Source organism: Gadus macrocephalus, chromosome 11, assembly GCF_031168955.1.
Source record: "Gadus macrocephalus chromosome 11, ASM3116895v1".
In the NCBI taxonomy this organism is placed as follows: Eukaryota; Metazoa; Chordata; class Actinopteri; order Gadiformes; family Gadidae; genus Gadus; species Gadus macrocephalus.
Window position 1 is genome coordinate 25,852,150 of NC_082392.1, and position 15,406 is coordinate 25,867,555.

General features: G+C 43.9%; 1 protein-coding gene across 1 annotated transcript in view; it reads left to right on the plus strand.

Moving 5' to 3' along the window:
- cfap251 (cilia and flagella associated protein 251) overlaps positions 1-15,406 on the plus strand; it is a 255,782-nt gene that overhangs the window by 162,255 nt on the left and 78,121 nt on the right. Inside the window, exons 12-17 of the mRNA XM_060064532.1 lie at positions 77-256; positions 859-1,043; positions 2,085-2,187; positions 2,385-2,548; positions 2,769-2,859; positions 3,355-3,498. Coding sequence (XP_059920515.1) covers positions 77-256; positions 859-1,043; positions 2,085-2,187; positions 2,385-2,548; positions 2,769-2,859; positions 3,355-3,498 — 867 coding nt within the window. The remainder of the gene's footprint in view (positions 1-76; positions 257-858; positions 1,044-2,084; positions 2,188-2,384; positions 2,549-2,768; positions 2,860-3,354; positions 3,499-15,406) is intronic.

The following is a 15,406-nucleotide window of genomic DNA, read 5'->3' on the forward strand; positions in this document are numbered from 1 at the left end:
ATACTGCAGTACTGAGACCACCTGTGTTCTGTTCACCACACCGCTGTATTAATGCTGGGGTCCTTGCTGTGATCAGGACACTGGGAAAGCGGTTACAGTATTCCACCTGCATAGCTCTCCTGGCTCAACAACACAGCAATGGCAACTGGTTGGACGACACATCTCCCACTACAAGCCCATCAGAGAGCTGCTGTTTGGGGTGCACCTCGACAGCACCCGGCCTCGGCTGCTGTCTTTGGCCATGGACCGCAGACTGGTCAGTCCTGGGTGTATTAGTTAGTTGGAGACTGCTAGTCCTCTGTGTTCTAGCCAGTGGGAGATCTAGTAAGCAGTAGGACTAATCCGTCCTTGTACTGTCTCCTACTTTTTTTTACTTTCATGTAGCCTGGCTATTGCCAGACCAAACTCAATCGTGGGTTAAGCTTGGTCTGGGGAGGCTGCTGTCAAGAGGCATGATCAACGGGCCTATTTCAGACGACTCTGTACGCAATGTACATCAGTCATTTGAGCTCAAAGTTCAAAGGAGGTTGAGAATAATAATGCATTAAAAAAAAATGGAATGGCTACAAAATTAGTAACAGTGCTGCAGCACAACCTAGTTTAAAATAACAAAACAACAACTAGAACCTGAGTGCAGGTTAGCCGCTTAGATTAAATAGTAATTTTTTTATGTGTGGTAGTGCAAACAGTTACATGAGTTGTCACATATCGAAATCCCAAAGTATGCATTAATTGTGTGTGTGCGTGTGTGTGTGTGTGTATGTGTGTGTTTGTGTGTGTGTGTGTGTGTGTTTGTGTGTGTGTCTGATGTTATTGGTCCATGCTTGTGTATTTTTTGTGTCTGCACCTGGCCCACAGGTGGAGTACGACCTGGACAGCAGTATGGAGCAGCAGCTGTTGGTGCTGAGTGCAGAGCGCGTGGAGCAGAGTGCGGTGCCGCAGTGTATGACTTGGTACCCCCCACTCAGCACTGAGCGTTTCCTCCTCACGGCCTCGGACCAGCACAAGATGAAGCTCCTAAACAGCACCACCAACATGTGCAGGTCTCACAGTCTTGGGGCCCTATCTTGCATCCGGCGCAATTGACTTTCTCAGTGCTGCATGTGTCGTTGCTAGTTTGCAACTGGCGCAGAGCGTTATTTTCCCTCCTGCGCCACGCGTCTGTAAATTAGGGAATGATCTTGCACCCCAAGAGCCGGTTCGGCGAAAGGAGGAGGCGTGTTCTGGTGCGAACGTTCCCTGGTGCTATTTTGCAATTTCAGAAGCCACTTGCGCCACAAACCAGGAAATACCTGGTTTAAAAAAAAAAAGAATGAATGAATGCGGGTGCGCGTGTGTGTATGTGTTAAATAATTAATGAATGCGGGCGCGCGTGTGTGCGTCCATTTGTTTGAACACACGCAAACTAAACACGTAACACATAATACAGTGGCAATGTATATGAACGGGGGGACACATGCATATTAGGAACACAAGTCGATAACGATAATGCATACAATACTGATAAGAAACAATGTTTATAATGTATTGCGTATATCATTAAATAGAACCACAGTTACCGCATATCATATGTGTGTTAAGTTTTCTTTGCCGAAATTTATTGAGTATTTCTGAAGTTGTGGAAGAAAACCTCATTCCATGTGTGAATTAGGCAATATTATTTGGCCATAAACTGAACCATTTGAAGTTTGAAATTCATGTGCATCTGTCTCATCGGAGACTGCAGACGTGCTGTCAAAATATCAACTCTTCAGATTCAAATGCGCTCATGGCTCTTAAAGGGGATGGGAGCTGGCACTCTCATTGGTTTATTGCATGTTACGCCCAAATAACACCTACGGGTAATTAGGCTACTTCAGACCAACCCTTTTTAGATTTGCGCTTGGCACAAGAGTCATTTTTGCGCTGGTAAAATAGCGATATCGCCATAGAACCGCCCACAAAGCTACTTGCACTTGGCGCTTCTCACTTGCGTTTCAGGCCATTAAAATAGGGCCCTTGGAATCATGTCCATATTAACATCCTCCATTCCCTGTCACTGTGAAGTCACCCATGTATGGTCGCTGTATCATTTCAAAATACAGAAAGACTCTTCTGGGGCCAACTTATGAATCTCCGGTCCAGAAGATGGTTGTTCTGCCGGGGTCCAGTTACACCTACTACCTGGCCTTCATTACAAAGGACAAGGTGAGGGATTGTTTGCTTTTGGATTACTTTAATTACAATTATTACATGTAACTTTCAGTCGAGAAGAAGAGATAGGCCACACTGCCAGAGTAGTCTCATTTATTAGTCCAATTACTATTAACCTTAAATCACAAGACCTTTTGATAATCCATAATTTTTTTTATTGTCTTGTTTTGATATAACCTAATACCTTCTAGGTTGGGCTCCAGATTCTCCCCCTGGATGGAAACCCCTACAGCAGCCTGGCGGTGGTCTGCCACCCAGGGGGGGTCTCCCAGCTGGTCTGTTCCTTCGACGGCCGCTTCGTCTTCACCTCAGGGGGGGCAGACGGCACCGTTCTCCGCTGGCGTATCAACCCACAGTAAGACGGTTTTTATCATATGTTAATTTTAATTTCTATAACATTCCAAACCAATAATACTATTCTTGGGGTTCTGATCTCATTTGAAGTAGCAGAGGGTACAGTTACACACCTCATCTGGGTGTCTTTTTTTGGATTTATTTGGATGTCCCATTATAAGGAGATGTAGCACTCTCTGGACACTGTTGCATGTTGCCTTTAATATTTGATGTCACCACAGTGCGTTACAGGCCACTGCCGCCCTCGGAGGCTCCCACCTGGACCCTTTCTACGCCCTGTTGGAGGGAGGAAGAGGAGGGACCCTCTGCCGGGTCAGTCATACCCCCATTAACTGCTGGAGCAGTGCAGTATCGCAGAAACACCCTGTATTCATCCTCTTTAGGGCTTTTGCAAATTATTTAAATGAGGATGTGTTATAACTAGTATTATTAGTATCAAAGGGGGATCATGCAAGTACTATTTATGACATATATAAACAGAGGACTCAGTATCGCAGTTTAAATATCTTTTAAATACCCACCTTTACAAACCTGCATTTGCAAACAATTTTGATAATGTCCATTCTATATTTGATCCACACTTGAAATCCCTGTTTCACATGTTACACTTTTCAAGACATTTTTGCCTATCTTTGCAAATACATTACATGCCATTTTATTTAGTGTAGCACCTAGTAGCTCTGGTTTTGAAAGGAGCTATAGAAACACACAAAGTTATTATTAATGTTATAATTTTTTATTATTATTATGATTGCTTTTGGGATGTTTTGCTCCTATTAAATCCTCAGTGTTACTTTACCACTTTAGGAAATGGAAGACCTTTTCTATTACTGCCAGCTCCGTCACCAAGGCATTGACTCCATGGCACCGAGGCAGGTGTCCACTAGTATACCGCTAACTGAGGTTCCGTTCCTGATGAGAGCTCTGGGCTTCTTCCCTTCTGAGCAAGAGGTACCATGTTTTGCAGCAGTGGCATGTGTGTCGGGAACTTTTTACCCAATTTGGTAACAATAACATGTTAATAAAAGTAACATGATTGACTCCATTTCTCCCAAATAGAAGGGTTTTAAATGACTATTTAAAACTATTTAAAAATAACTACTGGTTGTTATTACTTGCACTGATGCATGCAGTTCAAGTACTGTTATCTTGCATACTCCTAATTATTATTATTATTATCATTATTATTATTATATACAGTTCAGTTAATTTTGCCATTTGTCCTAATTACAGGTAAACAGTGGCATTGGAATTCTTGTGCGGTTCACTCAGTCAAAATATAAATAGCACATAATATTAAACATATATTAAAAGAGTCCACAGAGTAAAAAGGTCCACATTCTAATAAATATATTATTAAAATAAATATGTAGTGCAAAAAGTGCAATAAAAAGACAATGTGTGAGAAGATGAGGTAGGTGTGTGTATGTGTGTATGTGTGTGCGTGTATGTGTGTATGCATGTGTGCGTCCCAATGGGTCAGAGTCTGATATGGGGTATAGTTTGTCAGTCCAGCTTGAATGTCCTCTGCCAGCAGTCTGATGGCTGCTGGATAAAAACTGTTATGAAACCGCTTCCTCTTTGCTATGATACTCTCTGGGTGGTGGTGGTGTCTCAGCACCCGCCCAGAGCTTCTCCATCTGAACCGGGTGTGACTGGGATTGGATTACAGTGAATTGTGTACAGGGTGTCCATGGAGGGGAGCTCTTCGCCTATGATTCTCTGTGCAGTTTTGACGATCCTCTTTAGGGCCTTCTCTCCTTTACTGTTGTGTTGCCATACTACAAAGGAATTCCCCCTGTGAGGGCGCTCTCCACCAGACCTCTGTAGGCCTGGGTGAGTGGTTGAGAGCTGAGGCCGGCTTTTTTTCAGGGATCTAATGAAGTAAAGCCTCTGCTGAGCCTTTTTCAAAATGGCCGTGGTGTTCCCGGACCAGCTGAGGGTGTTGGTGATGTGCAAGCCCAGGAACTTTGAAGCCGTCAACAGGCTGCACCACAGCACCTTTGATGTAGGGCTTGTAGGGGGGGAGCTTTCTTCCGGAAGTCCAGAATTAGCTCCTTGGTCTTCTCAGTGTTCAGGACAAGGCAGTTCCTCTCCATAGGCGAGCATGCTGTCCACCAGCTGCCTGTAGTGCGACCCATCACCGCCCTTGATGAGTCCCAGGAAAGATGTGTCATCTGCAAATTTGTAAATATGACAACATTTGTGAGAGGATAAACTATGAGGGGCCGTTTAGGACATAACTAATTGAGACACTCTCACACACATACCTATGAAACACTCTTACACTCACTACTGAAACGCTCACACACTCACTACTGAAACACTCACACATACATACATACTCGTCTGAAACACTTACACATACATATGAGAAACACACACGCATACATACATACCTCTGTGGCATATACACATACATATGAAATGCTTACATTCATACAAGTGAAACATTTATATGTATCTATCTGAAACACTCATGCAAGCACATATTTGTATAAATGTTTCAAATGTATGAATACGTTTTTCAGTTATATGTATGTATGCTCTTACATGAGGATGTGCAAGCGTTTCACATGTAGTATTCATACCAGTAATTTCAGTAGTGACGGTGAGAGCGTTTCAATAGTGAATGTAAGAGTGTTTCATAGGTATGTGTGCATGAAATTCCAAGGTCAAGGTCGGCATTTAAACCGGAAGGCGGGAACAAAGAGTGCCGGTTTCTAAGCCAATGGTGAAGAGCGTGACATTTCAGCCAATCTAAGCCAACGGTGAAGAGCGTGACTTTGACCTTTGACCTTGACCTTGGAATTTCATGCACACATACCTTTGTCAAAATAGCTTATCTACGGCTGCCAGTGACAATATAATTTATCCGAGCAACCTCTCGAAGCATTTTCTTTTTTTTCATTTTAGAAAGGACAGGATGTCACGAAGCCAAGATTAAGTGTTGGGATTTCCATAGGAGCAAAATCGTCCTTCGAGCAATCAGAGAACAGAAAGCAATTACATTGGAATGAGTATTTGTTGCAACATTCTCATCTTGAAGTCTTACAAAAGTGGCTACATGAAGAGATGGTGGGATATGGATCTGCGCTATTTCAAATCCCAAAAAGTAAATGCATTTAAGAAAAGAAGCCTATTACAATTTTACAATGACATGTAATGCATATAGCAGTTTAACGTGGGGAACCTGCTTAAGTTTAGCCTACTTTATCCCTTTATACCTTTAACAAAAAGACAGCAGATTAATAATTCAAAGAATTAAAGACAGCAGATTAATAATTCAAATAATTTCATTGAACACATATTGTTATTGATCGCTTGCTGCATGTTTTTAAGGTCCTGCATGAGTTAGAAAACAATGAATTAAAATAAATATTACTGATAGATGCATGGATTTCTCAGGTACGTCATCACTGTTGCACTGTGCAAACTCGGGGCAGAAAGAAGCAAGCAACATCTACTAGCCTGTACAGTATAGAGTATTTTGTAACTGTTCAGTGTGCATCTCAAACGTGTGCATCTCAAATGTGGCAGGTCGTAAATTAATGTAAGCATAGCTAGCACCTTAGAAAGCAGCTTTCATCAAATAATTAGATAGACAAAGGCTAAAATATGCAAAAGGTATGTTAGGGAATATGTTGAGGGTGTGTCTGCAAGCCTTCCTGGCTATAGACGGGGGATTAGTAGGCTAACCACAACTAATAAACAATACATTTAAACTGGGCTTTCTGGTAGTCATTCTATAATGGTAGATGACTTTCTGCCCCGGATTGGCGTGCCCAGGCGCAATGTTTATAAACAAGAAACACATGTAAATTATGTTACCGTTGTCTTCACTGGTTCTCTTCCTCCATTCTCAAAGCCTGAAACAGACAACACAAACTTGTTTGCATTTTCTGAATCTTTTGCACTAGGAAGCTTATTTGATGATAACAAAGAAAACTGACCTTGGGGTCTGGCTCTTCCATGCTCATAGAATACCAAGGCAGAGTTACAAAGGCAGAGTTACAACAGATATGTTCATGTTTATTGTGAATTGTACTACTTTGGCACATACTCAAGGGAATACAACATGGTGGTTTCGATACAGAAGGGAGTAGGGTGGACATGGGACTAATTTACGAAGAATGAAAGGTGGGGGGGGGGGGCTTACTGAGGATGGGCAGAGCTGTTGTGGCAGCTCTGTATATGATGGGGGTGGGGGATCTTACTGGTAATGACAGGGTAGGGGGGTAGTGTGCTGTGTATGTTGTGAGGGGGGTCTTACTTAGCCTGATATGACCATCCGCTTTCACTTCGTATGTGGTGGAACGAAATGAGAATTGAGCAGAGCCACTAGGCGGTGCTGCCTGGCTAGTCAGTATAGTGTGTTCAAACTATTTTAATTATGTTACCGGTATTTATTTCTGGTTAATGGACCCATGTTGCAGCAGCCAGCTTTCCAGGAAGTAGCAAGGTAAGCACAGGTGTTACTAATAAAAGCCAATAATCTTGTTGTCATGATGTCTACTTTTTCATCTATCAAATGTAAACGCAACCATCATCTGTATTTATGACCAGGCATTCTATGAAAGGCAAACGTATTACCTCCATCTCCTCAAACTTGCGCTTCCTCAGATGCATCACAGGCTGCTGAGAACCTTTTAGGAGATCCCTGGATTCTTTGGTCTAGTGTGCAAAAAGCTGGCTTATGGCTAAATGAGGTAGTGGAGGGAAATAAGAGTGGAAAATGCTAAAAATAATCAGAAATGCAATGACTTGAAGTATGAATCCTGCTAATAAAGTTTGAATCATTTGAGAATCTGTAAATGCCCTAAGGTTAAATAAGTACTTGTCCAGTTGGAAGTTATCCATCAGCATGATACACCACCACCTCCTAACCCTGCGTTCACACCAAAAGATGCAAAAAGTTGACGCGCGGCACAATCCCATTCAAAGTGAATGTAGAGACGCGTTGCTGCTTTGCTGCCGCAGCATTTGCTGCCGAGAAAACCGGCAGCAAAATTTGATTTGCGGCGCGGCAAAATCTGATTTGCAGCGCGGCATGCCCGTATTTTGCGGCGCGTCAAATGCTGCTCGAGTTGAAATATTTCAACTTTTCGGCAGCAAACGCGTGATGACAGCCAATCAGCGTTCAACAGCGTTGCCACTGAGGCGTTGCGACTGAGTGACATGCCGTAACAGCCAATCAGTGTTACTCCCTTGGAGTGACCTAGAGTTCCATACCGTTGCATTTATTTAGTAACTCGAAAAACCCCACAAATCAGCATTCTGTAGTGTAGTTGTGTTTACAGTTAAACTAAACTATGAGTATGCTAAAGGGCTAGAATAACAACCCCAAACAAAACCCAGTTGGGTGCCAGGCAGCACCAGCCTTCCAGGCTCCGAATGGTCTCATGAACCCATAAACGACGGGCATTCCGACGTCTCTCCCTCTTCCACAACAGGTAAAGACATGCAATGCTCGTAATGTCGGCCATGGTTGTGAATGAATTCAGAAGCACAGCGGGCAAAACGTGCCGTGCCGCGAAACTTCCCGCGCTGCAAAACTGCGGCGCAGCAAAACTTTTGCTGCGCGTCAAAACCTTTGCTGCGCCGCAAAACCTTTGCTGCGCCGCAAAACTTTTGCTGCGCTGCAAAACTTGATTTGCTGCGCCGCAAAACTTCGGCGTCAACGCGTTCGGGCAGCAAATGCATCTTTTGGTGTGAACGCAGGATAAGGGCTGGCATATCCACCTAAACATAAAATAGGTAGACTTATGACATCTTTAAATATTTAGTTATTATAAATTCCATCACACTTAATATAAATTATCCTTCCTTACTATGGTGTAGTCGAATGGAGCATGAAGTGCAACGTACAAGGTCAACTGCACAAAAAACAACAAACAAGGAAAACATGAATGGGTGAACACACGAATGACAGCAAGACATGAAAACATTTAAATACGACTTAGCATTATTATAAAGACTCCACAGTCATTCCCACTGGTTTGCCGAGGAAACTTCTAACAAAATAATACCACCATCAGCATTGATTGCAATGGTGCCGATTGAAGTTTGATATTGCAAATAAATGCAGGCTGTAAAGCTTGATACAAATGAATATCACTTACCTCAAAATGGTACCCAGTTTTCTCTGTCCATTCCCCAGGATTTATCCTTTGTGCAAGATCTCTGTGTATTGTGCAACCAATCAGAAAGAAACAGTCAACCACTGCACTCACTATCATCTTGTCTTTATGAGGGCATATGAATGTGACTGTCCTAGCATAAGGTCCTCATGAACATGACCTTATTACATGAAGCAGGGGTGTCAAACATATGGTCCAGGGTTGAAACCAACCCTTCACATCATTTCATGCGGCCTGATCCCAAAGTTAAAATAGTAGGCCTAAGCGTTCGAACATTTCGTAAAAAATGTTAAACACAGATCTGACTTCAAGGAAGATCTCGTGTGAACCGTGACTTACCAGGCTTTTTTTTTACAGATTCAGATTCAGACTTTATTGTCATTGTGCAAACTTGTATAACGAAATTGGGGTGGTGCTCACTACCCATTGTGCAAAATAAAGCAGTGCAAAAAGAAAAATACGAACGCAAACAACAGCAATAGGCACAATAAATATAAATGTGCAGACATAAAATATAAATGTCTTTTTAAAAAAAAAATATGGTAGAGGATTTCACATGTCCATTGGGGGGGGGGGGGGGTCAGGCGTAAAGTAGACGAATATCCCAGGGGTAGAAGGTATTCCTCAGCCTGTTTGTCCGGCTCCCAAGGGACCTGTATCTCCTACCCGAAGGGAGGAGTTGGAAGAGCCCATGGCCGGGGTGTGATGGGTCACTCATAATTATTTTTGCCCTATTATGCCCCCGGGAGGTGGCAATGTCCTTCAGGGAGGGCAGGGGGCAGCCGATGATTTTTCCTACCGTCTTAATAACCCCCTGCAGGGTTTTCCTGTCTTTGGCTGTGCAGTTTGCGTACCACTCCATAATGCCATACACCAGTACACTTTCAACAGCAGAGTGGTAAAAGGTCTGCAGCAGCTTTGTCCCCACCTGGCATTTCCTCAGCAGTCTTAGAAAAAATAGCCTCTGCTGAGCCTTTCCGACCACCGCAGCCGTGTTGGTGTGCCAGGTTAGGTCCTTACTGACCTGCATCCCCAGAAACTTGAAGGAGGAGACCCTCTCCACGCAGACCCCGTCTATCTGGAGTGGGGTGAGGTCGCCTCTCGTCCCGCTCCAGTCAAATATCATCTTCTTGGTTTTGCTGGCGTTCAGCAAAAGGTTATTAGCTGAACACCAGGCTGTGAGCCTCTGGACTTCCTCCCTGTATGCCGTCTCGTGTCAGTGTCAGGGTGGAAGATGTTTGTGTCCCCATCCTTACTGTCTGTGGACGGTCCGTCAGGAAGCTGTAAATCCATTCACAAGTTGGGGCAGGGAAATCCAGGTCAGTCAGCTTCCTGATGAGAATGTTCGGCAAGATTGTGTTAAACGCCGAACTAAAGTCAACAAAAAGCCTCCTGACATAATTCCCCTGTTTTTCCAGGTGACTCGCTGCAGTGTGGTGGACAGTGGCGATTGCAGCTGTCAGCTGTCGACCTGTTGCTTTATAAGCAAACTGATGCTGGTCAAAGTTTTGAGGGATGCAGGACTTGAGGTAGTGGAGGACGAGCATCTCGAAGCACTTCATGACGACAGATGTTAGTGCCACTGGTCTATAGTCATTTAGGCTGCCTATGGTGGATTTATTTTGAACTGGAACAATGGTGGCTGCTTTGAGGCAGGGTGGGACCATAGCCTGTTCCAGAGAGGTGTTGAATATCCTTGTTAGGACCCCTGATAGTTGGTCCGCGCAGGCCTTCAGTACTTTTCCCAGTACTCCTTCTGGTCCTGCTGCTTTGTGTGGGTTAACGGCCTTCAGGACTCTTTTACCGCGAAAAGAGAAAGATCTCGCGTAGACCGCGATTTAGAAAAGTACAAGTTACGCCTCCTAGTACAAGTTACGCCTTCTACCTCAAGTTACGGCCACTACAAGTTACGCCTCCGTCTTGCAGGACGCAGACAGACCCTACTCTGTGGACGCCTGAAACCGACTGAAACCGTAAACCATCACGTCAACGCCCCACCCCTCGACCCTCTAGCCAATGACTGTTAAGCCCGCGGAGTCTCACCCTTTATGCGCATGCTCGCCTCTTCTTCGTATTTATTTTTCTTCTGGATTTCTGTAGCAGAAGCAGCGCCCCTTATGGGTCTGGAATGAGTACTACAGCGTTTCTACAGCTCTACCCGGTTTCGCTTGACTCCGTCTTTACGGAGATACTCCGAAACCGGATAGATCGAAACCGTAAAGGCCGATTCATACCGCCGGATCCGGACGAAATTCGTCCGTCCGCCCCAAACGTTGCCTCCGGAACTACCCTTCATAACACTGTCTGGTTTCAGCGTTGTTATGGATGTTACGCAATAAATCCTCTAGAGGGCAGTGACTGTCGTTTCGCAAATTTACGGCATCGACAATCGCAAACATGACATCTGTAGAGATGATTTTGCTTTCTGTTTACCGAAATCTGCAAAAAAAAGTGGAAAAAGTGTAGGCCTAGGCGGCGGTGGCATGTGACACCCCTCACCAACCCGCAGATTATCTCCTCAAAATGTTGTTAAATTACCAGTTAGAACTCATTGCCAAAGCAGGGGAACAATAAAATAAAAAGGTCAGGTATATAGTATAATATAAGTATAAAACGATAAATACAATACATATATACATATCAGATATTGTACTATATCTATTTTCGCGAATGGTCTGACTTTTGACTCTATACTGCCGCCTCGATTTCTGGTGGTATTGCTCCGTTTCTCCCGGAGCACTCCGGATTTGTAAGCTCAGAGGCGACGGACCCATTGACAGACGAAACACCTCCGGGACCGGACGAAACGGTCCGTATCCGTATTTACCGTAGGGTGTGAATGGGCCTTTACGGTTTCGCCCGTTTCGGCTTGTCTGTGGACGGGGCGAAACCCTTCTCCGGTGCGATCCGGTGCAGGCATGTTGGTCGCTGTTTCGGATCCTGCATCCCGCTGCTTATCTAGAGCTGCAGCGGCCTCCCGCAGCAGCTCCGCCATCGTCTTTTCCGCCATTTTCACCTTATTACTATATACGTCAACCCAGTCAAACCTGGCACAATTTTAGGCATAGAAAAGAAAGTGGCAAGTGCTAGGTCGTGGATGATCATCTGGTCTGACGAGGAGGTGACATAGTTCCCGTCCAGACGCGATTGGCTGATACGTTTTGCAAAACGTTCGCCGCGTTCCGTGTGTTGCAAAATTCATATGACATTTCAACCCGCAAAACCCTTTGCAAAACGTTTAGCAAAATCTTTGGCAAAGCGTTTTGCATAATCTTTTGCATAACGTTTTGCAAAATCTTTTGCAAAGGGTTTTGCTGATTGAAATGTCATTTGAAATTTGCAACACACAGAGCGTGGCGCAGTGCAATGCAATCACGGGGACGCTATAGCTTTTCAATTTGAATAAAGGAACTCAAAAAATTTGACAAAATGTTGTTCTATTTTTATTGTTATAACTTTTGCAAATTTGATTTTATCGTCACTTTGCATATTAAAATTCACTTTGAATAATGTATTTACAAATTACATTATTAAATTGCATAATGAATTGTCAATTGTATAATGTAATGTCTTATTGGATTGCAAATTGCATTGCCATTTGAATTGCAAATTGCAACATATATGCTCCCATAGTAGCCCTTTGCCTCTCTGATGGAGATTGCATCAAATTCTGGAGATATTCGAATAGTATTAAAGCATTCCAGCAAGAGATCCTTATTCTCATAGACTGTACTGATTGCGCGACTATGAAAGTTCCAGCGGGTCTGAGATGCGTGTGGCAACCTCCTGGCTACAATTCTGTCCAATGTGGCAGTTCTCTTTGGGGAACGTGAGAGAAAGGAAGAAAAGCCACTGATGTCAGAGAAGAACCCACGCATAGGCGTAATCAAGGAAACGGACTGTTGCATGTCCTGAACCTTCCTCCTCAGTCCAGCTGTTGCTCCTCGCATCACACTCACTCCATCATATGTTTGTGCTATCAGCCTGTCCCTGTCCACCTCATTCTCTGCTGAACAAACGACACCCAACTGTTGCAGAAGTACATTAGAGATGGCTTCTGCGGTCGTGCCTCCATCAATTTGTTTGAAACTAAAAAATCTCCTGCATTGTGTTGGCTTTGTCTATGTAACGAAACACAACAACGAATTGGCAATGGGTTGAAACATCAGTCGTTTCATCAGCCTGCACTGCCAGGAATTCTGTGTTTTTCAGATCCTCTATAATGCGTCCCTGAATTACATCAAGCATGCAATTGAGAAGATCATTCTGAATGCGGTTGGAGAACACCGTTGCCTTCTCCAGATGTTTCCTCATTGCGATATCCAATGATGCTACTAAATCCACTAAGCCCAGGAAGACACCAGGGTTATCTGATGATTCAGACTCGTCATGTCCTCTGAGAGCCAGTTCGAATGCTCCACAGAATTTGACCCAGTCAATGAGCTTTGACAGAATGTGTCAGTGATTGTCTACCTCCTTATTGTGATTCCTCACACTGACATGATAGCACTCGTCCAGCTGCGCAGCAATATTAACTTGACCTAGCATGGCAAGTTTCATTGAACAATGTAAATGTGCTTTGCTTGACTCATGTTTCTTAGCTCGTTCTGAAAAGTGCTTCACGTCACTCACACCCGTGGTCCATACATCCCCTTGTCGCGGGCACACACTTGCTCGGAAGAGTAGACATGGGAAACAAAAAACTGTGTTCCTTTTTGAGCAACCACGTAGCAATTTTTTCTTCTCATACCATGCTCGGGAGTAACTTCTGTTGTTTGTTTTCGCTCTATCCTTCGTTTGTTGGTTAATCAGAATATCCGGTTTGTCTGGTCCAAGTTGTTTGATGACTAATTTATCTTCACATTTTAACCTATCCAATGGGTTTTTTAACCGAGACTCAACAGTGTTAATCGCAGGTGCAACACCACTTGCCATGTCTGCCGAAAGACGAAAGATACTGGCGGAGTAATTTGAGTTAAATCAACAACAGTCCTAGAATATGACCATGGGGCAGACTACTTTACGACCATATGGGTCGTATATTGTAATCCTTATAGCGCGGATTACAATTCTTATTGCAGTCTGCAGGGTTATGCGAGAAAGGTTATGCTGGGCAGCGCAGCATAATGCCGACACAGGCAGGGCGGCGAGAGCGCCAAGACGGCATGTTCATGCCATACGGCAAGATGTAACCCGCGTTACATGTCTTGCAGATGCCGTTCGCCGTTGAGTCCATAATATCTATTTATTTACTTCAGCATCCTACAGGATCGTCCTGAAGAAAATGGGAGCAGAACGTCCGCCGGCGCCCAACGTAATTGAGGCCCACGCTGTTGGTATAGCGATAGCCCTAAAAGGCTGCGCCTATACTCATAGAATCTAGAGTTACAATACGTAACTATCGTTTTCACACCTAACCGTGCTCAAATCTGCCAGTGTGATTGTGACCAGTCTGGCCAGCAGTGGAGGCTTCTCCATTGAGGAGAGGGAGGAAGATCCTCCTTAACATCGTTGAGAATAAAAAATGTAGATTGCCCAGACTACTGTAATGAATTAATGCCCTTAAATATGACTACTTTAATGCCTTTGAATATCTAATGTTCGTTTCCCTGGGTAAAGGGACATTAGCACCCCCTATCGCCTTTTGACAATTACTTCAGGGAGGAAGGTCCTCCCTCAGCCTCCGTTGACTCCCATTCATTTCCCAGAAAGTACTGGCGGCCGGTGAATAACATGGGTATCAATGGGAGAGAGGAGGAAAGTCCTCCTCTGAGTGGGTGTGACCTTACAGGCGTCTGATTCGCGCAAAAATCTAGTCGTGCTGCGCAATGAACCAATCAGCAGGGTTAGCAGATCCCTGGCTGGTGAGCAGTGTTGCCAGATTGGGCAGATTTCCCACCCAATTGGGCTACTTTTAACCGCTTATGGCTGGGAAAATTATCATTGGGCGGGAAATTTACCCAATCTGGCAACGCTGTCGATAACAAACAAACCCGCTCTGGCTGCATTGCCGCTCAGTCTAAGAGACGCAAAGCAGGTGAAATCATCTGAAGGATAATGAGATTCTAACATTTGTGAATAAAGTGTACAATGGAAACATTGGAAACAGAGGACATTTTTCATGTTTAATTACACAAAGCATTCCATTCATTGAGTTACAGTGCTAAGTTAGCGACCAAAGAAAAAGGTAGACCACTTCGCAAAATCGAGATCACCAAAAGTAATTGCAACGTCAGTGTGGTGGGTGCTACATGGTTTGCTAGGTGCTAAATGGCTGGCTGGTAGCATTGCTAGCAATCGACTGTATTGCTGGTCCTGTTTGCTAATGAATAATGGAAAATTTCCAACGTGGGCTGTTTATGGTTTCCCTGATGTGAAAAATCTTGATAGTGCAACCAAACGCCACGACTAGTGTCAAGTTCACGTTGGTGCTGCTATGCGACTGTCCTTGCTAGGCACCATGCCTATTGAATGGTTGAATCTAGAATAATGTTCTCGTCATTTTACTAGTTTGCTACTCTGACCGTTCTGTTTGATATTGTGGAAAGGGTGAATGATTCAGAGCATGATGCATTTTAAATGGCATCACTTTTGGTCAGTCTTTTCTTAAAACAATTGTCCCTGAAAATAAACATAGCTAAATTACAACCAAGAACTTCAGTCATTGAGGGCAAAAATAGGCCCAGATTTTTTTATTTACTTTTAAAAATCAAGAGTAG